This window comes from Rhipicephalus microplus, chromosome 3 (assembly GCF_043290135.1).
Source record: "Rhipicephalus microplus isolate Deutch F79 chromosome 3, USDA_Rmic, whole genome shotgun sequence".
In the NCBI taxonomy this organism is placed as follows: Eukaryota; Metazoa; Arthropoda; class Arachnida; order Ixodida; family Ixodidae; genus Rhipicephalus; species Rhipicephalus microplus.
Window position 1 is genome coordinate 163,146,976 of NC_134702.1, and position 27,022 is coordinate 163,173,997.

At 43.7% G+C, this 27,022-nt stretch overlaps 1 protein-coding gene across 1 annotated transcript; it reads right to left on the bottom strand.

Annotated features, from left to right (window-relative positions):
• Window positions 1-3,988: 3,988 nt before the first annotated feature.
• LOC119181277 (monocarboxylate transporter 12) lies at window positions 3,989-16,845 on the bottom strand. The gene is made up of 7 exons (XM_037432514.2): window positions 16,714-16,845; window positions 15,524-15,661; window positions 14,382-14,576; window positions 13,483-13,626; window positions 11,596-11,938; window positions 8,076-8,605; window positions 3,989-4,229 (listed from the first exon to the last, which is right to left on the bottom strand). Exons 2-7 carry the CDS (start codon window positions 15,624-15,626, stop codon window positions 4,063-4,065), a joined length of 1,482 nt encoding a protein of 493 aa, XP_037288411.2. The 5' UTR covers window positions 15,627-15,661; window positions 16,714-16,845; the 3' UTR covers window positions 3,989-4,062.
• Between the last annotated feature and the right edge of the window lie 10,177 nt (window positions 16,846-27,022).

Here is a 27,022-nt window from a genome sequence, read left to right on the forward strand (position 1 = left end):
GTCCAACTAGCGTGTGCGAAACAATGATTGAGCTAAATAGTAAGTGTGTTTGTGCATTAAATACTCAGAAAAAGAGCTACGAATTTCTCACTGCTAGTAGGACACGACACCAAACCGCCTTGGTGGTTCACTTGCCAGAATGACGGCGAAAACAGGAGCAGACGCGACAACTCCACCTTCTACGAAGAAAGACCTCTATCAATGCTACTGTGACGTTGTGAATTACCAATAATGTAAAGGCTTCAGTTTGACCGAAATCCGTAGGTCTCGCGAAGCAGAATGGTGAGAGCGCTGGATACGGACTGTTGCAACCATGTTGGGTAGGCGAATCATTCGCGTTCTCCATAGCCTGTCGCATGAGAAAGTGCGATAATGTACGTGTCCTGTTGTTTCGAGTAGCCGTGACTGAAAATTGTGGCAAGTTTGGTTATGAAGCTTAACAAAGCCTGTGACCGGGATGCACGCCGTCCTAAATGCAGAATGGTGTCGCCTGCGACAAACATCGCACACGCCGCGACCACCGGTAATATTAAGTGGTCGTCATCACACCACATTGTGCACGTAGGCTTTGGAGGATCTAAGTTCCGGCTTTAACTAGCAAATGCTCAAATGTATGTCATGCAGGAAAACTACCAAATGTTGGTGGTGACCACAATCAGATGTTTTAGAGGCGAAGTTCCTTACGCCGTGGGACAGTCTTTCCTTCGCCGTAGCCACCTCGTTCAGTACGTTAAGTGATCTTTAGAAGGCGTTGGTGGCACTCACTTCATAGAGATACATGGTGAAGGCTAGTGGAACGGAATATTAGTAGATGGCACTAGCGCAGCATAGTAGACGAATTAAAACACGAGATGGCGCTGCGGAACTTGCTCCATTCAGAAATATGGGCGCGCATAGCGTGATAAGCAATCACAAGATGGCACGCGTGCGCGCGTCTCTCATAGCATGGAGGCGATCATTCGAGATGTTTCGATTCAGTGCGACGGGAGTCCGCTAGGGGTGAAAGCTATAAATTGCGCTGCTCTTGGTGCACTTCCTCTTTCACTCGGCGTGGCTGCGACATAAGGAACACAAGGCGGCGGAGCGTTGGGTGCGGAAAGTGGCTGCAGCGCGAGGTCGCAGACCAAACAGACTTACAGTGAAATAGACAGACAGACTTACAGACAAACACACAGACAGATGGACATACAAACATACGGACGAACGGAACAGAGGGACGGACGGACGGCTGGACGGAGGATTCGTGGTTTACTAGTGAAACCCTCCGAAGCTTTGTCCCACTCACCACCAATCACTCCGTCGATATGCTGTGATTTATTTTTGGCCGTTAGCCTCTGCGTTTGCCGGAGCTATCTCGGAGGCCTCGGTTCTGCCTATCTCTGTACACCGAGGAAAATGACACGCATACATCCACATTTGCAGTATATACTCATTGAAGACAACCGTAAACAGAACATTCTAGGACGCTTAATAAAATGAGTATCGAACGAACACGGAGTAACTTGGACCATGTCCACAGAAGAAACCCTTATGGGGTGCAAAGCATCAGCTGTGCGCACGGCGTTGACCCGGTTGTAACGCGCGTCGACGCGGGTGCTGGAAGAGTGGTTTGAAGCGAAACTCTGTGTAACGTTTACTCGAGTGAACGACGTCGTCATTCGAGAACGCGCTCGGCTTCGCTAACCATCTAATCACTTCGGCCTAATCACTTCGGCGGAAGTTTCAACGGGTGAAGGAGCGTCGTCTTGCGGTGTCTTCTCCATCGCAGATAAACGAGCTGAAAGAGTGTTACTACTCGATGTGCGCTCGAGAGTTGAGAGTGGTGGAGAGGGTGATGTTAAGGAGAGGTGGCACGTACAGACAGCGTGCAGCGTCACGTTTTATCAACTGCTCAAATCGGGGCAACACATTTCAGCTTTCACTGGTCAACAATTTGTACGGAGTGCTTGGGTGGCAATCTTTTTTTATTTTTTTGTTACCTCACTTATTATCTTTAGTGCACTAGTAAGATGCTACGATTATACTTTCCCGATACGTGGCACAAACCTTCACACGAGTTTACGAAGTACCGTAGCAGCCAATGATCGACGATAGTTTATGTAAGCGTTAACCATTTCGTCTACGGAGTACGGAAGTTGTATGTGGCGTCAGGGCTGTGTTGGTACTCGTATTTATCACGTACTTGTTAATTAACACAGTAAAAATAAAGCCCTAAAATAAAGAAAAATGGTACTTACGTGCAATTTTTTTTCTCGCTGGCTGTATGCGTCAAAATAACATCCTTTCTGTGGTTTCTGAAAGGTCTGATAACTGGAATGTAGCTGTAATGCTGGTGAAGAGCTTTCAGTAGATCATCACCATGATATGGTTTTAGGCGGCGTGATGCAGGGGCACTTGCATGTTCAGTCGTCTTTGTCACGAGGCACTTTAGTTCACAGCGTAATCTTAGCGCTGCATGTCCGCATGCAGGGCTTTACTTCCGGCTGAGCAAATCGACAATCCATGCATGTCACCTCGTTGCAAGCTGAGCAGCGGTTATTCTTGCGTCATGGCTCAGTACACTCGGAAGTGGTCCCGAGCTCCCGGCTTCAAGAAAATACGTTGCGCTTTCTACAACCAAGAGGAATCTGTATGCTTTATTGTGCCTCCACATCATGCAATTCCTGTAGGGAAGTCGATTATTGTATTCAGATTTATCGAAGACAACGTTTGCTATCCGGTAGCTGATCAACAGTGCCAGTCAGTACTAAGAACGTGTACTGCTAATGAGCAAACTATAATTATTACCAACATTGTTCTGCGATGAAAACATGGTAAGAAATTAAGCCCGCTTCACACTAAGAGTGCCTAGCCTGACGAAAACTTGCTTGCTTGTTTGCTTGCTTGCTATTGCTTGATCCTTACTTGTGGCTCTAACACACTAACCGGAATTGGCCAATAAGACGGCGGTTAATGTAAGTAAACGTGGGGCTGGGCCGCCTTCTGTGTTTTTTTGTGTTCTTTTTCTTTTCCGTTGCTTTCTCTTTTGTTCTTTTTTATTTATGTTTACTTCTTCTCTCTCTATTTCTTTCTATTTCAGTTTTTTCTTTTCACTTTTCCTTTTTTTCTCTCTTGATAATTCATGTTTGCTTTGTTTTTGTTGTTCTAATTTTATATGTGCTCTTACCAGCGTTCAACCAAGCGCAATTGTTGTCTTTGTGCTGATGATATAATAAGTGATCATTATCAAGGCCCTTGAAGAAAAAGACGTGGAAGACGTTTCTTCGCCGCAAGTGCGTGCTCACTTATTATTATCAAGGCCCTCGAAGATCAGGAGCAAGAAAACTTCTTTGCACGAGTGCACGCTCAAGCTTTGCATAGAGCACACAGCAACCCCCCCCCCCCCATTCCCTGATGTGCTCCGCACTAAATTATGTTTACTTAGCAAAAATAAACCAGAACCAGTCTTGGTTAGCCATCATAAACCAACTTAGCTGACTCGCACTGGCTGCTCAAGTTATTGATTAGTTAGGCTAAATAGCCGATGTTAGCCAGCGATAGCTATTGATTGCTCATTGCGAATATATACTATAGCTGAATTCTGTTGTGCATGTGCCTATTATAAAAAATGTCACATGATAACTCTAAACGGAATTTGTGTGAAAAAGGCGTAGAGCTTGCTAAAAGGCGTGAAAAGAAGTTCTGGTTTCAAAACGTGCTTGAACTCCACAACCGGCAAAAATTCCCTGAGTGCACCACCCGAGTATTCGTGCATTCTAGATGCGCTGCTATACACGTCATTACCTGACACTATCAGATAATGTTCTCGACGCTGTGCATCACGGGATGCACAAGCATATTACGGTTGTGGTTTCACTTACATCGTAAAACGTACGTGCTACGGTAAAAGCAATGTCACGAACGAAACACGAGTGCAGTATTGAAAAGCGATACTCAAATGGGCTTTTATAATGTCTCTGGTAAATAATTAGTGCCATATTACTCGTGATTTCGAGATCATCACCTTCTTTTACTGAAATATTGTTTAACACAGAAAATAAAGCGCTTCTGTTGAAACGTGAATTATGTAGCTTCACTAGTAGGGCTTTTGTGATTGACAGAATGTCTACGCTTTCTTTTTGTATGGATCCAGGCATCGTGTCCAGCGAAGAGGAGAGCGGCCATCAAGCTAAGAGTGGCCATGAGGCGGTAGTAGCCATCATATGATCCAGCAACGTCCCGGAATAGTCCTACAAGTGTAGTAGAACAATACATAAACAAGGAATGAAGGAATTGTTCTGGTGACATCTTATCACACGCCAAGCAGAAAAGAATAAAACTCAGCAATATAAACCTATCCAAGATAATCAAGGACAATGGTCGTAAACGACATATTCACGAATAATGACTCTAGCAATTCGGGGTTACGAAGCGGAAAATTTCTATTGATCTCTCAATAATCTAGGTAAACACTTATTGAACGGACACTCAGAAGCGGGTATCCGGTTCGTTGAACTCCGTGTAGATTTTAGGTTAAGTCGTAATGTGAACGACAGGGACAATAATAAAGACATAACAATTCAGAAATAAATTGTTCACACGCAAGCTGCATGTTCGAGTATCCAATAAATTAGTGACAGGGAAGGTGAGCAGTGGGATGTAGGTTGATGTAGGGATCCTGCGATGATGGGATTGCTTTAACACAAATGCCAAATGCGCAAAGTTGGCGTGTCACCTTTGTTGCATACATCAGGTTCATAGGTGCACTCCCTTAGTTCCTGAAACGTAGTAAACCTTGGCCTCAATATGAGAAGCGCATTTCTAGAAACTGGCATAAGGAAAGTCACTGGTGTCTTTTTTTGCCGACTTCAGTAAGCTCGCAAGGATGGTGAATGTTAGTCATTAAGAGGTCACGCATGCTAGTGACGTTGAGTGTTTTCGTCAATATGTTATTCAGAATAACAATCACCACGTGTTAACGATAAGAAAAACATAACATAGGCTGAAGGAGGTTAGGCGACTGTAAGAGGTACCCGTTACCATCAGAAAACAATTTGCATTAACATGACTATTGGCACTGAAGTTGCAGTAAATCAAAATGTCATCGTGTTCGGCATCGGAAGAAAGGCACATTACGAAGCAAGAAAGGTGCTGATACTTAGCCAATGCCCGTCTTTCTTGCGACTACACAAGGTCACGCACAACTCGTTCTTGCGAATTAGCAGACAGCATAGAAGACCAGTCAATTTATTGTGCAGAAACGGCATGTTCCAAAAAGTTGCATCAGCATTCACTGATGAACCTTTAGATTTGTACTGATGACATTAGAATAAGTACATATTCTAAAGAACGTAAACATTTCTGTAAGGTAAATGTCGTCTCTAAGACTGACACGGGCGTATGTCTTGAAGGCTGATGAACCTTGAGTCTGGACCAACTGAATGCTTTGTTTCCCAAAAATATTTGAAGACAACATACGTAATCTCGTAGAAGAGAACGGCGTTTAAACGCAGCTGCGTGAACTCCTAATCTGATGGGTTCAAAACCAAGCGATAACTACTTTTGAACCAAGTTCAAAACACGTTATCGAATGAAACAGATCTTGAAATAGACAGCATATAATGTTCGTCGCAGCACTGAATTCAAAGTTTGTTGAAAAAGTGATGAACACCTGACAGACAGAGGGTATTGAGAATGTGAAATACAATATTTCTAAGCATTTGTGCATCCTGTGGTTGCTTGTAAGACTGAGACGAGCGTAAAAAAAGCTAAAATAAAACGATAAAGGTCTTCTAGAAAGTTATGATGCTGCAGCCTTCATGGAAGATGCTTATGGTACTCATACTACTTTACTTCAAGCTAACCAAGTAAATACTGGAGTTTGGAGTGTAGTGTAGTTAATATGACCGCCACCGAGAATGCAGTGTAAATCGATGCAGTACAAGATGGAAACGCACATAGAGTTTGTGCTGCCCACATGTGCGGGTGGAAGTCGAGAGACGTGCAAGCTGTCACCGATATTTCAGTGCTTTTTCATGCGTAGAGCAGCTGCAACCAACTTCGTTACACTAAATTCTCCATGATTTTCTCTTCTCGTTTAAATTCTGCTATCACAATTTTCGGGTAAGCTTGTCGTTTTTCCACAGAAGATTACCGGGCTTTCAATAATTTACATACTTTTGCAAACATGCGTTCGGTTACATACTATTCGTTTTACGGTTCCCACTCGTTGCTAACTTTGATAGTCGTCCTCATTTTTCAAGTCACCGTAGTACGTTCTTCATATACCTCTAATTATTTGTTTCATTAGGCACATGAACGCGAAACTTACATGGTTTGTTTTGAATTTGCCCAAGACTACTCGAAAACGAAAGCCAACTTCTTACTGTTCTGTTTTCTTTCCCTCCCTTCTGAATCTGTCTGTATCCCATGTGGTGCTGCACAAACTTCGGTATCGGTCCCCCACTGGCCACTCGACCAATTAGGACATGACATCATATCTGATGTCACTGTATCTGGTGCTCTACTGGGGTTCCAATGATGCCCCAATGATTTTACAAATTTATGAAACAATTGTGACATCAGCGTAACAGGAGGTTTCGCATGATTTGTGTTGACGCCGACGTTGACGACCGCCAAGGCCTATAAGGAATTCTCTTTGGCCTTAATAAAGGTATAGGTGTTTATACCTTTCGCAATGTTTTATTCTCATCGGTCATGGCTATGAGGGTTTGGGCCAAGTCATTTTTCATGTTTACGTACCATCCACAAAGGCTTATTGTTGATTACAGGGTGTTATTGAACTGATAACAAATTTAGCACAGTATTTAAGCTACTTGCATACCTCAACCTCCAATGAGTAACATTGCCTTGAAATCGACAGCGTATTACATTCATTAACACATTTTCAGGTAAAACAGATCCACCAGTGGTTCGTCTTGGCAACACCAATAGCTTTTCACGTGCGCATTGTCTTCTATACTGGGGAGCCCTTGAAGTGCTCATCAAAGCGCAGCATGTACACGTTATCACCCACTGCTAGGCCATACCTCAAGGTGAATGCCGCTGATGCCCTCGAGTGTCTGTGCAGTGACCTCGTCTCTTATCTACATACTTGTTTTTTTTTCGCATGTTATCATGCTCTTCCTGCTGCAATTATCTTTTTTATTTTATTACGTTCATCTCAGACTATAAAAATGTGAATTCATTAAATCTATGGCTACGTAATGTCGTGAGATAGATGGGTCGACTTTATGTGATGTTGCTATGAACACAAGTGGAAATGTGTTTGCTTCAAGTTTTACGCAAGCATGTACAGTGGTGCATGCATGAAACATTTGATTGTGAATGACGTCGTTTCCGTGTGTGATGTGACTCGGCGTGAGCTGATAGCACCCACGCAAGCTCCAACGCGCAGGGCAACCTACCCGTTCTACCACGTAAGCGGGAATAACAAGTCAGAACATTGATAGGAGGAGGTATGGAAATGCACAGTGAATATAATAACTGTCTTTTTCTTCTCTTTTCTGTGTCTCACTTCACCGTTATTATCCTGTTATCTACGTGATTGCCGAGCAAAATTGACTTTTTTCAGCCAGACCATCATCACTGCGATCCTGTGTGTTTTGTGAAATAAGGATGATTCAAATCAGACATCAACACTTTCTAATGTTAAAATCCGCTATGCATGGCTATTGGCGTTAATGTTTATCCTCAAAAGTACACAACCTTAATGAGAGGCAAATCTCATGTCACTTCACCCACGAAGAAAACACCGAAGGAAGAGTTGCGCTTCAAAACCAAACCTCAGGCCCCTGAACCAGCAACGTATACGCTCGCGCTGGCATTCTCAGGTTCCTTGCGTTTTCCATTCTGGTGCTGAGGAAGAGTACTCGGGCAAGTAGACAAACGAGCCGACGAACGCGTCCGATGCATACTCGTGCTAAATTTCACCGCCAAAACAAACTTCCGCGTGGTTTGTCAAGGAGTATTTGTTCTTTCCTTATCATCACGCGGAGATGCACCGCGAAACTCGCTACACTGGGACAGGAAAACTTTCACTTTAAAAACGTGATTGCTAGAACCTAGCCACTCACCTAAAATTTTGGGGCTCACCAGAAGCGCCGGCGTCATCAGAATACCGATCATACCGATGGCAACAGCAGTCCGCTCGACACCGAGATGTTCCGCCAAGAGGACATACTTGATGCACATTATGTATCCTTCTGACGCTCCAATCACGGTAGACAGTGCAAGAGTGGTCCACCAGGCAGATACGTATGGCATTGCTACCATGCAGCAACACAGCGCCAGGAAGCTCAGAGTATACAGAAAGTGGCGCATGAACGGGGAGAAGTCTGACTGAAGAGGAACCGCCACTCGGCCCGCAACCTGTCCGATCGCGCTGAACGTTACCAGGTGCTTGGCGTGGTCCTGGTTTATGCCTTTATCCATACCGTAGTCCACGATGGTTGCTGAGAATTCGGTGTTCGTGTAATCCCCGACCACTACAGTCACCAGAAGCACGTAGAACGATGGCGCGTAGAAGAGCTCCAGGGCTTGCTTCAGGGAACAGCTTTCCGGGAGCATCTTCTTTTCCGGCATAATTAGGCACTGGTCTTCTAGACTTCCCAAACAGATAAAAAAAATACGACAAGATTAAAGTTAAAAAATGCAGAACATTCGGTGAAACGCCCAAATGGGAAGTCACTTTTGTCACCCAATAATTAATTCATCATCGTCGGTACGGCAACAAAAGATGGCACCACACTCCTGTACCAATAGAAGCGATTCAGAATCGCATCATATATGAAGAATGTATAAAATACTATCAGAACAACGTTCGAAACGCAGTGCCAATGTGTTACATCAACTGAGTGTCTGTTTGAGAGCAATTAGAGTACATGTTTACTCCTTCCATCAGAGATAAAATATTCAGTACGGAATCTGTATTCCAGAACGACTTAAGAAGCGTGGAGTAACCAGTATATTGTGGCAAAAGGGTGAAACCATCATTGGAGCGGCTGTTTAGAAGTACTGCCAAGCTCTTACTAGAGATGCTATGTTTTTGCAGTTGTTATATGTATGGCTAGACAAGCAACGTCACTAATTCATAAGCGATGTGATATTTGTTGCGTGATAATAATTGACGCGGATTTCGAGAGGGCTGGTGGGCATCTGGCGTAAGCAGCAGTTACGCTGTTTATGGCGAAAAAAAATATCCAATGACTAGATATTACCTCAAGTTGAGTGATTTTACGTTAAAAACAGGCTCGTACATCATAGTTTTTTATTACACTCCGTAACAATCCACGCACAAGTTTTGAGAGCATGGTAGAAGTGGATAGCGTGAGGCACATGCTTGCTGCTTCATATATGATAATTGCTGTTCCCACTGTATGACGCTACAAAAAACTTAAGAGTTTTTTTTTAAATTGAAATCGGTTTATTTTGCCATCAAGACAAAACGTGATAGCTGAGGAGCCCGTGGTGAGAACTGTCTTTTGATAGCTTGACAACGCTGTGGCCACCTACACACAAACTGCCACATAAACAAACAAACACCTGAGCGGTATTGCACTCGCATACAAAAGCAAAGGACATAAAAACATCTCACGTCGCAGAAAGCAGTAATACATAGTAATACAGAACTAAACAATACAAATGCATCAGTACGCAGTAGAAAAAAAACGTTGCAGTGCCATTCCGCGATTGATGTGACGGATGCGAAATTAAAGACAGTAAAATAAAACATAAGGTACAGCATATTTAGGATTCAAGGTCAACATGTTACGAAGTATAATGCAACCACATTCGGTTAATGCTTTATTCGAAAAAAAATATTGTGTTTATGTAGTAAGTTAGGTACTTTGGCATACAAAGTGTTCAAGAATAGCTCTAGTGGTATGTTGTAAAACGATGTTGTTTTTAGCTGAATCGTTTAGAAGTCGTGTTAATTATTTTTTTATTTTTGATAACTATACTGTTTTTTATACCTTCGAACAAGCCATTTATGTGCTTCCAGAGATATTTTGGTGTGTTCGCGTTTTGATAAACAAGAGAAATGGTCGCAAGAAGAATGTGTTCAGGGTTATTTCGCATCTGTAGGCTGCAGATGAACGATTACCTTCATAAATTGGGGAAAAAAAACTAAAAAAAGCTGGCCAAAGGAGCTACTTCCTTCGCAATGCTGCCGTCTTGATACTTACAGAAAAATATGATGCACGATTATGCGTGGAATAATCGTAATGGTAATTTATTCACACTAATTTTCCGACGCGGCCTGCACCGGTTGCGGCCAAACCGTTACAATAGCACACTTGCTTGGGGAGTGGGGGTCTCTAGGGCCAACTTGGCATAGTTAGAAGCGCTTCTTAGAAGCCCAAAACCTCAAGAGCAAATCTTGGCCATCTGCGCGCCTTGGACAAGATCGATAGATTACACATACCTGTGCCCACGTAATAGTAGCCGGGTGGCGCGAGTGGACATCAGCGTCTGCACTGAACTCCCATACAGTTGTATTATCTATCACTCACCCTGAAACATTTTCCTCTTGCGCGGGGTGAAAAACAATAATAATCAGGTATCTCAGAAGCCATGCGTTATTGGTCACTAAAATCATCTGGCTGCAACCGGAAGTTCGCAGTTTACAGAACTGTTTGCGTGAAGCAATTTTGCACATTATATGCATTTTCGGCTCAGAGGTGGTGTAAATACGGGCCGCAAATGCTGTTAGATTAGTGTATTTTCAACTATCCTGGCGGCAGTCTTCGCAACACTTGAACTATTGTTGTTCCTATCCAGCTAATGGTTTATTGGGGTTCCAAGCAGAACGTTGTGTTCAACTTGTTAAGCGTGGAAGACTTTTTTTTATTGTCGCAGAAACTTTCTTGTGCTTAGAACATTTATTGGCTTACATTTAATTATCAGGTATACTTCCATGTACTTCTTCAGCTTTGAGCATCCAAACCAGCAGCAATCCTATAGCGGATATTTCCCGGGTTATCTCCGGAAGCGTGATATTGTGGGCCTAAACTAAAAGAATTTTGTTAGTAAAATATTTTTAATTACGTTGCTAAATGTGTCTTCATTAAAGCCTGATTTATAACAATAAGTTATTTCCACTACATGAAACATGGTTAAGTTTAGGTCATTGTGCACTGTATATACTGCAAGTACATACTCAGCATGTCTCTTCCACGTGCTACTAATGATTAGTATTTCTGTCCCAAAAATTAGCGTGTTGGCCTTGAAGAAGTTCGCTCATTGTAGCGCAATGATACAGCTGTGCGAAAGACTCCTACCCATGTAGTTTCTTCCTTTTAGGATTATTCAATGCCGTACGCGAAAACCCGTCACAATCCCCTATTTTTAGCACAATGTGGCAGTCCATCTTGATACTGGATTCATAATTACCAAGGAAATAGGGTAATGCCAGCGAGGCAATACGAGGGAAACTCTCCCACTTGAGCGACCATCGGGTTGGAACGCCGTCGCGTGGTCAGCATTTGTATTGCTGCTAGCACTTAGAAAACAAAAAAGAAATCTCTTTGAATGTTTCAGCGCCGTTATCGTCACCTCTGAATAAAGGAAGAGAACAATTGCGGGCTACTTTACCTTTGTTTGCTGCCAGTGTTGTTGGTGGCGGCTTCATAACACGTCGACTCGATATCCCTTTTCAGCAGAGGTTCTGACTGTCCTTGTTTTCTTGAAAGTTGCAGTGGCCAAGGGTTCTTGGCTAGCATAACAACGATGGTGGCGTTTAGCAGTACTCCTCCGTAGACAAGAAGAGCTCCACCTATATCATAAAGTTCAACGAGGCCAGCCAACACAATCTGGCTGATGACTGACGACGCCCCATAAGCGATGAAGGCGAGTGACGTCGCAATGCCACGGTACTTCTCGAAGTGGAGGAGGGTGTACACGGTGGCTGATGTCACAAATACTCCATGTCCTAGGCCTGCGTTTTACAAACAGAAACCACGATTATTATGGCGAAGTTTACGAAGCTGGCAGATTTTAATTTATTTCTTCATTGATAGAAGTGAGCAGACAGTAGCTAAACATGGCTACCGTTTTTAAATTGTGTTTAAAGTAGGAGATGAATGCTAATTAAACGCACCAGTTATGGCGATTGTTGGCAGATTGGGAATGCTATCATATAAAAAAGTACGTTCACAAATAAATTATGGTGACGACGTAAAAAATCACCACCGATGTCCAACACAGAATATTTACATGTTGAAGAACCATGGTCATTCATTATGTGTGTAGCGAATGATCAGTGCCATTTTCATGTCACGCGAAAGGCCACACACCTCCAGCCCTTCATTAAGATATTTCTAACTTGGTGCCACTCTACACGTCTCCGACAACGCTTCGGTAACGTTCTACACTTTGAAGTATGTCATTCAAAATAAGTGTGCTTACCTGATGTAGCGTGAACCCAACTAAAAACAATTATTACCTTAAAGCTACCTAGTCAAATAACACAATTATGCTAGATGGCGCAGTGCGCTGAGCTATGGACCCGTTTTACTGCGTGCACGCCTTTTCCTTTGTTAAAACTCCAAATGACACAGAAGTTCCATTTCCATGAAAGATCTAATCTTGAAGTCCTATTAACAGCACTAGAAAACATGTACAATACAAAAGACAGACACAGCACTGATAGCCTTTATTATTGAATGATAATCGTCAAAGTGAATGTGTACCCATTCGCCCGTCGTGGTGCTTTACTTCAGAAGTCTTTGCAAGCTGCTGAAGCCAACATTTGGAGAAAATAACTCGCCTTCGTAAAAGCCAAAATGAATGCGGCCTTCACGAATACAAGTACACGTATTGAAACACTGCCTCCCGCGACACTCTGTGTCCAACGGTGTCTGACTGTTAGGAGCAGGTATTATTTTTATCAAGCACAAATATTCTCTGGCTAACATAAAAAATAATACATGCCAAAATGGCTCTGCCCTTCTCACGCTCAGTTTTAGACTTTTTTACTCATTCGACTATAGCAGTAATCATGATTTGTTATGTATTGAGCCTACGTGTTGAGCTTCATTTGGTGCAGAAACTTCCGAAATTCAGCGAAGAAGCGATTTTCTTGTATTCAGACGCCCTAAATAGAGTGTAGTATGGCTATAGACTATCTTTTAGATCTTATTTCACTCATTAATCGATGATTAATAGTAGATAATAGAACTGTGCATTGCAAGGCTCGTATTTATCACATTCAGGTTTGGTTTTGGTGTAATACATAAAAGACGCACCGACATCGTAAGTTTGGCATATATTTTTTAATTATGAGAAAAAACTGCAAATATAAAATTTTCAAAACAAAAGCCACAACGGAATGCTACTAATATGTTCTAACTGGGCCTAACAATACAACTTTCACGCCTAACTTTGCAATGCATTGTGAGATGGTGGCTCGTAGTCTTAATAGATCAAATTGGAAATATAAAACAACACCACATACAATTCTTCCTTTGTGACAGTCCTTACCATGCATCACTCCAAGTGTCATTGACATCCACAAAATGTTGGAGGCAAATGCCGAAAAAATGAAACCCGCTGATGTCAAAATAGTACTTATCAACACAATGTAGTAGGTCTTGATGTATTGTTGAAGGCCGTATACAGCTAGCCCTGCAAAATAGAGGCCATATAGGTAAGAATTAGTCGTTTTCGCAAAAAAGTTGTTTGCTTCAAGTTGTTTATTTTTGCGAATGAGTTTTTCAAACCTCTGGGGCTGAATTAGTTCTATAATCTATGTTTTCGTTATAAACAGTTGCTTTACCCAAAGGCTGGTAGCGCAATGTTACTACGCTGCATCGTTTCATGAGGGAGACATTGTAAATCATAATTACTGATGTATTTTCGCCTTTAATCTTTATGATCAGCTTTTTCTAATGCCCTAATAAAGCAAGTCAACGTGAAATGCACGTCCTCTAGGTATGAATGTCGAAGGCAGGAGTAACATTGACATAAGGGTGGTGTACGCTGTGGTAAATAAGCGTGTTCTTTGAGCCGCCATTATAAAAAAATGTTCTTCTTTAGCCCTCAAGAACATCGAAACTGCAATACCGATTAGTTTTGTCGCATACTTTTACATGCCGTAACTATTAGCACGATTTGTTGCAACCTGACGCTACTTTTAAAATTACACATTCCGCATATTGTATCACAATGTATGGCATACACTTATCATGACACAGAATCAGACTACATTGCTTAATTTGTAAGTTATCTGCTGAAACTTAGTTCTTGTGAGCAGTGGGTGCTTATTAGAGAACTATTTTAAAGCAGGAATGTCCTGCGTGTTTCAATAACGTGCTCTGTACGCAAGCGGTCAAACGCGTTATGAAATATTTGCAGGGCCTCAAATAAAGGACATGGCTTGCCTGAAACGTGGCTTAGCACAGAAGCGATGCTTTTTGGCCAGGACGCTGTCTGTCTCGATATTTCGAATTCCTCCATGAAGTAGACAAGCAGGAGGCCGAACCATGACCACGGCATGCACACCATGAATGCAGCCGCGGCCATAGCCACCGGTACATTCCAGCATCTGTCTTGATGTTCGCTTTCATCTGTTCGGCCTGAGGTGAGATGGCAGACCATCGGTCAACAAATGTGATCAGTTAGTCGCAGTGTATAGGGTGACCTATTGAGCGAGGCTTGGCAACACTTGGAAGGGAACTGTTTTTTTTAATTATGACATCATCGAAGAAATTTTCAGTAGCACCTACAAGAAAGTGAGCTTACACACAATATACCTAGAAGTAAGTGAGCTTACACACAATGCGAGAAATAAAGAAAAAAGAGAAATTCACAGAGATGGAGAGGCCAACGACAAGCTCTGTCTTGCCTCTGCGTCTCTGCGAATGGAGTACCAAGTTTCGTGAAACGAGCGTACAGTCGAGTTTTCATTGTAGCCGCTGTTTGGACAGATTACGAAAAGGTGTGCGTGAAGAGTGTGGATAGATTTAAGTTCCCAAAAAGAACAGAAAAAGTGACGCTTTTTTCAGATTATCCCTTAAAGATACTAACTGCACGGGCTCCTTCCTATGGTCCTAACACTCCATGCTTGGTGGTGGATGTTGTTACTGACAGCGCTTCCCACCTATCCCATTTGATGGGCTATTCTAGTGCAGGACAGATGTCGTGTCTGTACGTTATGCCATGCCATATCATCCGTCTGTCGACACTCATGTGTGGAGTAGCTTTTACATCCGTGCTTACACTGTAAAACAGAAAACGCGGTACCTCAGCCACGTAGATCTTAACTGTCGCCTAAGAGTGACCGGAAACATAAGAAAACACAAGCATGCATGGAATGCGTATGTCTGCAAAAGGGTGCTAACTAGGGGGTTGAGCATGTGTACACCAACAAGTGAAACAGCTTTACTGGCAGATAAGTGACGTGCAAAATAGGTTGTTTTGATGCAGCTCAGCGCTAGCGTTTGGAAACTGTCTTCCTGATTCGTAGGAAGCTAAGTGAAAGAGGCAGCATGCATGTAAACTATTCGTGAAAATTAAGACAAACCATTTAGATTTGGTGTTCCAGTGCTGCGAAGCATTGTCGTGGCTGCGTGTTCATTGTCGGCCCTCTTCGTGATCTTTTCCGATGCCGTACTATTACTTTCCATTATGAGCCATGGTTAGCGGCAGCTAGTCCTTCATGCTGCAAAAAGACACTAAAATATAGCCACATCCTTACAAAAGTGGCAACTTCAGAAATAAATTTGATAGTACTAACAAACGTTTCAGTTCATCATGAGAGCAGATTGACTTTCCTTCATGAGAATTCAGAAGCCGCAAAATTAGAGGAGAAAGAAAGGAAATCAGCGGATGTAAGTAAACAGGCAATGAAAATGAAATTGCTTGGAATGGTAAAAATGAAATCAATTTGATATTCCACAAAGTTTGTAATCAACATACTTCGAGACTACCGACGTTTGAAGACGTCCAAGAGCCTGTACACTTCCCCATGGTGATGATTTAGGACGTGCAGCAAACCCTTGCTCGAGCAACAACTAAAACAATACCTGAATGCTAAAAAAATCTCTACCTTAAGTATATGAGAAAGTTAAGAGCTATGAATGGTTGGCCATCTCTGAATTGTTTTAATCGCATCAAAACTGTTCAGTCGCTTTCAAATAGAAGTGCAAAGTTGTTTTAAAATTTTGCCTATATATGCAGAAAAGAGGTCGCCATTGCTTGTAGCAGGACCCACTATCAAACTCACTATCTTTCAGCTGCCAAGCGCAACACCTTTCCAGCTATCGTAGCACAAGCCTGTAAAAAGCCGGGTGTCAATATTTCGAGCCCCAACAGCAGGAAATCGGTCACTTCTGTCTAGTTTGTGCAACCACCTACACGACCTGTGGAAATATGTTAATAAATGCAGTTCGACTCTTGCAATGTTAACGTAGGTGTTAGGCGGTCTTCAACGTACTTTATTAGTGCACATTTCTTACACAACACCAGTTATTATTTACTAATATAGGATACAAGCGTCATAAAACTGTACTCGTTCTGCCTGTCAAGCTTCACAAGACTATTTGTGAGATAACTCTCACTCAAGTGAATTCATTTTTTGCATAGCCAGTCAAGGAACGTCAGCTGATTCAGAAAAAAGTAATTACGAAGTTTATATTAGATTCATTAAAGCATAACGCTTTTGTTAATTAGGCATTAGGTCACTGTGCAATAATTAAAATATATTAAACATACCTTGTTCGTGCAACAGCAGCGTAGTCAGCTGAACAAAGCCGCATTAGATCAGTGAGCGCACGGGCACAGACGCAGATGGCTTACCGGCGTCCAACGAAACCTGTTATTGGGTACCATGCATTACACATTGCGATGCTCGAGAGGCCGATAAGCGAGTCGGCTGCTAAATAAAAGCCCCACCGATAAGTCGATAACGTGCTCGTGTCGCGATATAGAAAGCTGAGGGAGTACTGCTTCCAAGGACTCTTCGGGATCAGGGCACGACTATTGAAAAGCACGTTGCGTAAAAGTGTCGCAGTGTACATGCAGTGGGTATCAATTCATGAAAAATGCCAGGTCTTTCAAAGCCATCGCTCTCGCTCTGATAGAGAATTCGCATACATGCTGCATTCAATAGCGCACAGTGCATTTCGTGACGTTGAGTACGATTCGACTGATCCATGTCGTTTACCTAACAATACAGACACACATTGGTGCCCCTGATTTTGGGCAGTGAACTCATACCTTTTTCGGCAAAAAAACTTCATCAGAAACTCCGACAACGCTGTTCAGAGAAACGAAATGCTATAGCAACGACGAAATGTTCACTGTGTAATTTATGCAGTCTCTACATTGGCAAGGACTGATGCTGCCATGGCAATATGACTGACTGATTGATTGATTGATTGATTGATTGATCGATTGATTGGTATGTCTGGTTTAACGTCCCAAAACCACCATATGATTATGAGAGACGCACGACTGATTGATAATGAAGATGTGAAGTCCCTGTGGATATATAGCAAGTTTGCGGCAAACGCGATTGTACGCTGGACCCATCCGGTCGACTTCGGCCTCCGTGCAGACGCTCTGGAGTTGAAACAACGGTGCTTTGCCGGCTGTGCCTCGGTGTTCCTTTCACAAAATTGTTTGCCTTCCGAATTGAAATGCAAGGCAGTGCTACTTGCGATTGTTGTAGAAGCGATGAAACGATAGCGTATACGTTCTTTGTCTCTGCCCTAGCTCCAACGAGCACAGACCGCCACTAGATGCTGCGTTAGCCCGTCTTGGTGACATAGACTTGTCAGAACAGTCACTTCTTGAATGCCGAAGCGATCCGCTTTCGCACAGAAAATCAGTGAAAGCCTTTGCGAACATTTGCGTGGTCGTGGCCTATTGCATAGGTTGTAGCACCCCCGCTTTTTCAAATATTTTTTTCCGCGCGTCCATTTATCTTTTCAATTTCCTTTTCATCTTTCTTCCCCATTAACCCTCCCCTTAGTGCAGGGTAGCGAACTGTATGTTACAATTCTGATTGGCCGCCCTGCCTTTTTCTCAATTTATTCTGTCTTTTTTTTTCAGCTCAAGTGGAAACCAGCCAGCACCACTTTGTTCCGGGTGAATCATTCTGTGGTGCTGTGATTCTGTGGACGAAGCCAGATCACTTTTTAAAGCTGGAACGAAATTTGCGTGCGCATCACATTAAGGGTCCCATTCCCGGCAACGTTGGTTCAATTTCTGACACGACAAACACACGACATGTTCTGTACTCACAAGTAAACTTTTTTATGCAAAATACGTCCTCTATGTGCAGCCAGCATCGTCATGCGATAAACATGACACGCATGCCATAATTATCGTGTATGGACGTGTCATTTACCTTCGTCGTCTATTCACGTCACGTGATACCAAATTCGGTATATGTGGAGCTAGCGAAACGGCCGCAAGCACGCCATGAGCGTAGCATGTAGTCATGTTTTACATGACACGCCTGTCATGATTATCAGGTTTGGATGTGTCATTTACCTTCGTCATCTGTTCGCGTCACATAATATCAAATTAGATATATGTGAAGTTAGTGAAACGGCCGAGAGCGCATCTTGAGCGTGGCATGCAGTCATGCTATTACATGACACGCATGTTAGGATTATCATGTTTGCACCAGTCGTGTACCTTCATCATCTATTCACGCTACGTAATCCCAATTTTTTATATGTGAAGCTAGTGCACCATGAGCGTGGCGTGGCGTGTAGTCATGACTTTCATAATATGCATGTCATGATTTCCATGTCAGGGCCTGTCACTTATGTTGGCCGTGCAGTCATGTCATACCATACTAGCTTTGCCATGTGTCATGTGAACGAAACCGCCGCAAAAACAGCAAGGCCTTTAAATGTAAATCATGACACTCGTGACATACGTGTCATGGTTTTCATGTTATTACTAGTCACTTATGCTCGTCATACAGTCATGTTATGCCACATCAATTTTGGTATTGATATCATTACTGAAACAGTCAAGAGAGCTAAAAGCTGTAGACAGACAGACAGACAGACAAACAGACAGACAGACAGACAGACAGACAGACAGACAGACAGACAGAGATAGAAAGATAGATAGATAGATAGATAGATAGATAGATAGATAGATAGATAGATAGATAGATAGATAGATAGATAGATAGATAGATAGATAGATAGATAGATAGATAGATAGATAGATAGATAGATAGATAGATAGATAGATAGATAGATAGATAGATAGATAGATAGATAGATAGATAGATAGATAGATAGATAGATAGATAGATAGATAGATAGATAGATAGATAGATAGATAGATAGATAGATAGATAGATAGATAGATAGATAGATAGATAGATAGATAGATAGATAGATAGATAGATAGATAGATAGATAGATAGATAGATAGATAGATAGATAGATAGATAGATAGATAGATAGATAGATAGATAGATAGATAGATAGATAGATAGATAGATAGATAGATAGATAGATAGATAGATAGATAGAAGCACTTGTGAAACTCAGATTATTAAGTCTAAATGCTATGAGCATTCCAAACATTCATCATAACATGTATGAATGATCAATATCCGGTAGCCGTGGAATAGAAAGATGAAACGTACATAACATATTAGTCAACATTCCGCTACATCCGAGAGTGTGTACTATTGTGGTTTAATAGTACACACTCCCGCTTGGCTGAGTACGCGCAAACAGTGCGGATGGCAATGTTCTATGCAGTGATATCGTGTGGGGCCTTATTGTGCAAAGCGTACTGGCTATCAATACCTGGCAATCAGACAGTCCCGCTTCACTATGACGGCAGCATTTCAATGAAGGCGAATAGCGAGGAACTCTTGGGTTCTGGGATTTCTGCTCGCAATAAAGAACAATATATGGCCCAAATTTGGAAGCCCGCCGCTACACCATGTCTCAACCGGTAGCCTACGGATATGTAGTACGTACAACTGTAGAGTACGCCAGAGGTATATGGGATCTACACAGTTGAAAGCTTCTTGATGAGCTAGAAAGGGTACAGCGAATGGCAGCCATGTTTGTTTATTCGTGTTACTATAGGATGCAATCCGTGACCACATTACTTCACCGGGCTAACCTTCAGGAGCTGTCTACGTGCAGGCATACGGCACGCTTAAAGTTTTTGTATCAAATTTGTATCAAAACGTTATATACAAATCCAACTTTGTATTTGCACCCCGCTGCCCGTGTATCAAAGCGTATCAATTGTCCGTGTGTTAATATACCTTATGCCACGAGAATTGATGTGCTCAAGTTTTTCTTTTAGCCTCGTACAAATATTTACTGGAATAAGGTCGACAGTGCTGCATTTGTTAATTGTGAGTCAGCTAAAGTTTTACCGTGAAAGCTGTTATGAATTCAGAACACAGGGCAGGCGCGGCGCCGTATGGTTGTCCATCGATGCTGTCGCCGGTGTCTGTAACCAGTACCAAAGGAAAAAGAAACTTTGTAAATAAAAAAAACGCTAATGACACAGTGGGACTCAAAGCCGGGTCTGCTGCGGGCAGCACTGCTGTGGCTCTGTGGTAGAATTCTACCACTGAGCCATAGCAGTGCTTGTAACTTGATTCTAAACGAGCCTTAGGCAGGCTTGATGTCGGGAACGGAATCGTGTTAATATGAGTAATAGAGCGTTTTAGAACGCCAAAAACACAGCCAGGTGTCACAAAATGTGAATTGCGTAACGAGTGGGTCGTCCAATGCTCCAACCCATTAGAAGAATTGTTCTAGGTCACCTATTAACTGTGGCGCATACCCATTTCAGGCATATTACTTTATCGTCGTCAGGCACTGCTTAAAACATTGCACAAAATTGCTAACAAGTGTCTAGCGGATACCACTCTTCAAAAAATGACGAAGGATAGCACAGTGAATGATGACCTACTACACAACATGTGTGACTATTTGTGGCGAGCGTGGCCTCAGTATTGTGATTGTATAATCCCAAAGGGTGTTTATAAAATGCTTTGAAAGGCCGCTCTTCTGGCTTTCGCTGTGACGGTGCTGTGCGTTCAGCGCTGGTCAGGCGTTTTTTCAGCGTCGTTTCGAGCTGATTTGTACATAGTATTGTATTTTCTTATTGTATAATGTTCATTCCCACGCCTGTAATAGCCCGCTCGGGATTAAAATATTCTAAATAAAAATGGATACCAATGATTGTGCATAACTCATGCCAAGCACACCACGCGTGCTTTAGCTGTGTTCCGCGCAACACATGGACCACTGGGTCATCTACTGGGGCCGCAAAAGTGCCTCATGTGTCCTTCTTACGAGACCAAGTAATTCTGGTCTATAAGCTTTGCATCAAGTAGCTATATTTTACACCTCACAAGGAAATGAAATAAGCAATTAACGAATCATAGGTGGATGAGTTGGGAACCTTTATTGCGAACCTTTATTATTTTACTAGAGCAGCGCTGCATGCCTCTGATATTGCATACGTTATGTTAAAGGCTGTTTCTCGCACTAGACTGGCCAAAAGAGATAATTAGTGTATCAAGGACATTGAATGGGTAAGATACGTGGCTTCACCTTCGTTTAGTCGTTGTACTGTTTTTCGAGGCCCATTTCTTTTCAAGGCTAAACAGGCCAGTGAGTGTAAATGACAGCGAATATGTGATGACGAAACGCGCACACGAATCTCGTGAACACGCTTATACGCCATGACGACCTAGTTCTCTGTTACGAGAGCGTATGTCAGCATGCTTAGAATAATAGTCTATTGCCAATTTGAAAGCCTAATTACGTTTTGTTTGCTGAGGAGTACCGTTGAACCTAAATTCAACCATGAATAAGTAATGTGTACGGCATACCCTTGATGACTGACCTGAAGGTGTGACAATGATGTAGCATATGGGGAGCAGGACAAACCGACGTTCATGATGCAGGATGCGAAGTCAAAAAAAAAGGGGGGGCGCCGACCGAAGGCGTTGTTTAGAGTGGATCAGATGGGTGAGTCGGTTTGGGTTGATAAAAACAGGAATGTTGGCGGATCCGGCTGAACTTGTGGCCGGGTCTCTGAATGTCAGACTACAGCAATACAAAATGGCACTCATAGTGGTGAACACAGCCTCGGCTGCTGATCATCTGACAAGTGGTGAAGTGCGTCGGCATTTATGCATGTGCCGTCGAATATGCTAGCGCTATGGCTAGCGTCCACGTAGGTTCTAGAATAATTTGTAATGTTCGTGTCGTGCGCGTAATGTTAACCACATTACCTTCTCCAGTCGGGAAACTTCTAGAACACTGAAGGTGCGGTTTGCGCTGAGTATCATGCACTTTCACTGTGATGGGGCCGGAAGTATTGTGGCATTATGATGGCGTTCATTGGCAACGCTTTTTGATGGTCAGTCGGCATCTAAAGAACGCACCTCGTGCAGAGCATGCGGTGCTGAAGCCTCTCACGCCTGAGGGTATACAAAGCCGTCCGCTAAATTTCGAGAAATCCGTAACCCAGCAGAGAAATTTTGACCCAACAACTTTATGGTACCATCTGATCCACTCTAAACAACGTCTTCGGTCGGCGCCCGTTTTTTTTTTGACTTCGCATCCTGCATCATGAACGTCGGTTTGTCCTGCTCCCCATATGCTACATCATTGTCACACCTTCAGGTCAGTCATCAAGGGTATACCATACACATTACTTAATCGTCGATGAGTTTAGGTTCAACGGTACTCCTCAGCAAACAAAGCGTAATTAGGCTTTCAAATTGGCAATATACTATTATTCTAGGCATGCTTACATACGCTTTCGTAACAGAGAACTAGGTCGTCATGGCATAAGTGTGCTCACGAGATTCATGTGCGCGTTTCGTCATCACATATTCGCTGTCGTTTACAATCACTGGCCTATTTAGCCTTGAAAAGAAATGGGCCTCGAAAAACGGCACAACGACTGAACGAAGGTGAAGCCACCTATCTTACCCATTCAAGGTCCTTGATACACTAAGGCCGCGTTCCCACTCAGCATTCCGGCCGCCGAAAGTGCTCCGAATCCGGTTCGGCGGCGGCGAGATACGCCGAAAGGGCCCTCTCCGCGCCGATCGCTCTCGGACAGATTTTTGCGGCGTCTGCCGCCGAATCGGTCACTGCAGACCAATAGGAGCGCTAGTCAAGGAATTTTGAAAAATGGCGGCGAAGCCCTACTCACTTGTTATGACGCAGTGCACGTAACTGAATGTTGAAACCAACGGGAGTTTAAACTACTCTGTGCCCACTTCGCATCCGTATTTCGTGGAAGAGGTGACCGAGCTTGCTGTTGGCGTGACCGAGCTTGTTGCGGTCTTGCAGAGAAAAACGAACCCACCAACGCCGCTGGCGTCGGTGTTTTTTCTGCTCTTCGTGTGCCCCGCCACGGTGGTCTAGTGGCTAAGGTACTCGGCTGCTGACCCGCAGGTCGCGGGTTCAAATCCCGGCTGCGGTGGCTGCATTTCCGATGGAGGCGGAAATGTTGTAGGCCCGTGTGCTCAGATTTGGATGCACGTTAAAGAACCCCAGGTGGTCTAAATTTCCGGAGCCCTCCACTACGGCGTCTCTCATAATCAAGTGGTGGTTTTGGGACGTTAAACCCCACATATCAATCAATCAATCTGTTCTTCGTGCATTACAAGACAGCCACTTGCAAGCAAAGTAAGCAGTACTGTCTTTCCTTGCTTCTTGCGTACGAGAATCGTCGAAGTATACACCACCGGATAGCATAGCGGCGTTTGCGAGCCACGACAACAACCGTGTGACAGCGCATCCATCCCATGTTCGCCCCTGTTGTGATCCCACCTCCGATCACCAGTTGTTGTGATCCCGGGGTGCTGTGGTAGCGTGGTGTAGCTTCGGGTTGAGGAAACGACCGCTTACAAGATGGGGATACGAAAAAACAAACAGGTTTATGGCACTATTTACAAATATTTACAGCATGATGTTAAGAGTTCACAAACCACGAGCGTGGTGGTTAAACCTTTACTTGGTTCAGAGCCTTCACAAACTACGAACGTGGTGGTTGAACCTTTACTTGGTTCAGAGCCTTCACAAACTACGAACGTGGTGGTTGAACCTTTACTTGGTTCAGAGCCTTCACAAACTACGAACGTGGTGGTTGAACCCTTACTTGGTTCAGAGCGTTCACAAACTACGAACGTGGTGGTTGAACCTTTTCTTGGTTCAGAGCGACGTCCTGCACTCTGCGGCGCGGTTATAAGCCCTCTCGGGCTCCTCCTTCTTCAGTGGAGCACCAATCACATACACACACAACAGGTGAGGGGTACGAGCATGCACGGCGCACGTGAACAGCCAATTTCGAGTCAAGATCACTGCACTTAAAGGTGGCGCCAGAGAGGCTCTTGCTCGTCGTGTATGTCGCTGGTCGAGGGGTTCCAAGCTTCGGACAGCAGACATCAAACGGTCCGCCAATCTGTCCGCTCAATTAGCAGGGCACTTTGTGACGGCGGTCGCCCTTTCTTCAAAGGAATACGCTGTCTTTGTTGTCCCCTCTGGAACGGCTTACAGCTTTGTGGCGACATGACGTCTCATCCGCTGGCTAGCAGGGACAATACCTGGCGGGCATAGGCATTCGGCGAGACGGCTACTTGTTTGAGGATTAAAAGAGCGCCGCTCCCCCGTCAGCTCTCGACGCTGGTTCCAAGAAAACCTGGGTTCCAGGCGTGGGAACGCGGCCCGGCTACGCTTCTCAGCGACAGTATGGCGCCTACCGATGGCGGTCGTAACAGCTTCCCCCTCGCCAGATGAGTCACGGAGGGCAGCGGTCAACACTGCTGCTCGCAGGGACGACGAAAGGGTCAGTAGTTGGATGCCAAGAACTGGCCTTCGCTTGTGGCATGGTCCGGGTGATCGCCGAATCTTCGACAGCATCTCTGATACTCGACCACATGTACAAGCAAGCACTCGGCCCCCTTCGAACAAACCAAGCCAAAAGAGGGATAGCAAACCAATTTTAATTACTAGCTTTAACAAAAGCTCACACTCAGAACTCTCAGGATTCACTTGTGCTGAGAAATCAAACGTGCTACCTTAAAATTTTGCATACGATGCACGAAAAAACTAAAATATCAATTTTGTTACACCAAGAGCACTCCAGAATGGTTTAGAAAGAGCGGCTGAGCGCGTCCGCGTTTCCATTCAATTTGCTCTTTACAATGCCATAATTATACTTTTGAAGAATCAAGCTTCGCCCTACAAGGCGACTGTTCTTTGATGTCACGGTTTGAAGCCAAGTAAGGGGAAAAATGGTATGTTCTTACTTTAAATTTAGCCCCTTTGAGATAACACTGCCACTGATGAATGCCCTACACAAGGCAAGCGCACTCATTTCCTGAAGCGCAGTACGTTATCTCCTGTAGCCCAATTTCTGGCTCAAGTAAAGTGCAGCTTTGCTTGTTACCACTGTCGTCCTGACATAGAACGGCACCTAGGCCTCGATCTCTCACATAACACCGAACCATTAATTCTCGGTAGTCAACAGAAGCTTTCAAAACCGGATGACGACCAGTATTGCCTCTTCACTTAAGGCTGCCTCCTCCTTTTAAGCACTGATTACTTTCATCGGTTCTGTCCCGCTGAGAGCATCGGTTCGGTTCCGGACTCAGCGAGCGCTAAGATTGTTCCAACGTCAGTCTTTGTTTACGTGTACCAATAACCGTCTACTACTGAGTCATTAGGCTCACCAGCCTCCCGAAAGCTTAACCTAAGCTGTGACCTAACGGTCTACCTCAACGGTTAGGGAAAGCTTGATGATCTTCTCATGGTCACTCGATCAATCCTTCTTCAAAGAAGGCAACAACAAATAAGTAACAAACACTGCCTTCTAGCAGGTTTGTTCGGTTAACGTTACCAGCCTTTGCAAGCGCCTTTGATAAAAAAAAACCACAGTTCTTCAGAGCGTTTTCAATTATTCTCATTCCTGCAGCGCTGCAAAACGCACGGCACTACTAACCAAAAGCTTAATCCTTCACAATTTGTCCAATTGCTCATCCTTACGTTATGTTGTAATTCTCTGTGTACAACACAAAAATAATCCTAGGTGCGATACGCATTAATATCACCTCACAATAATGCACAGGTTTTATGCTGAAATTGTGCCCATATGACTTTCAATTCTTAATGCGCGCAACGACAACTCCACTGTGTCGCGCCAAACTTCATCAATTTATGAAATCATTCGGTTTATGCAAACATCTTCCTCAAATGCTCATTCACGCCACATCCCCATGGCAGTGAAGGCATACGATGTCGCACTAAACCTTTGAAAAAAAACTAGAAAAATGACAATTTTCTGTTTTTACCTTCTCGATATTTTCGCATTATTGATTAAAGCACTTCTAGTTCGGCGGTTTTCTTTCTGCAAACTTTACATCAAATCTTGTAACTTATACACAATTAAAACGACTCCAACATGAATCTTCAATGTTGCACTGAATAACGATACTTAGCACACGCGTGCAACAATTACTCAAACTGACCATGCCCCCTTTTCTATACTAGATTTGCCTGAATCGCACACGATGGGGTCGCGGTCCCTGTGGTTTTCGAACAGGCCTGAGGCTACTAAACACACGAACGTTAGGCTGTGTCCTGCCGTCACGCCTCATTCTGCACTTCGGCCGGCTTTCTTCGGTAATGTGAAAGGCGTACCAGAAGCAGGGGGGAAGCCTGTGCCATTTTTCTTTTGTGTTCTCCCCTACGCGGTATTCAGCCACTCTGCCCTCTCGACTCTGACCCTTCGGCAAAGGCCGCTTTCCCGAAGTCGTCGAGCTGAACCGCGCGCTTCGTTGGGGTGACGCACCTCCCTTTCTCCCTCCACACCTGGCTCGCCGCTTGTGCCTCCAGGAACAGCCCCATTGACGTTTTCTTAAACGGATTAGTGGCCTACCCTTTCGTCTTTCGCGGGACGGTGTGGGACTAGTCCTATGCTTAGGTAGTGCCGAACGCTTCCGCTTCTTTTTTTTTCGGCGATGTTTACTTGCCTCTTTTCTCTCGAT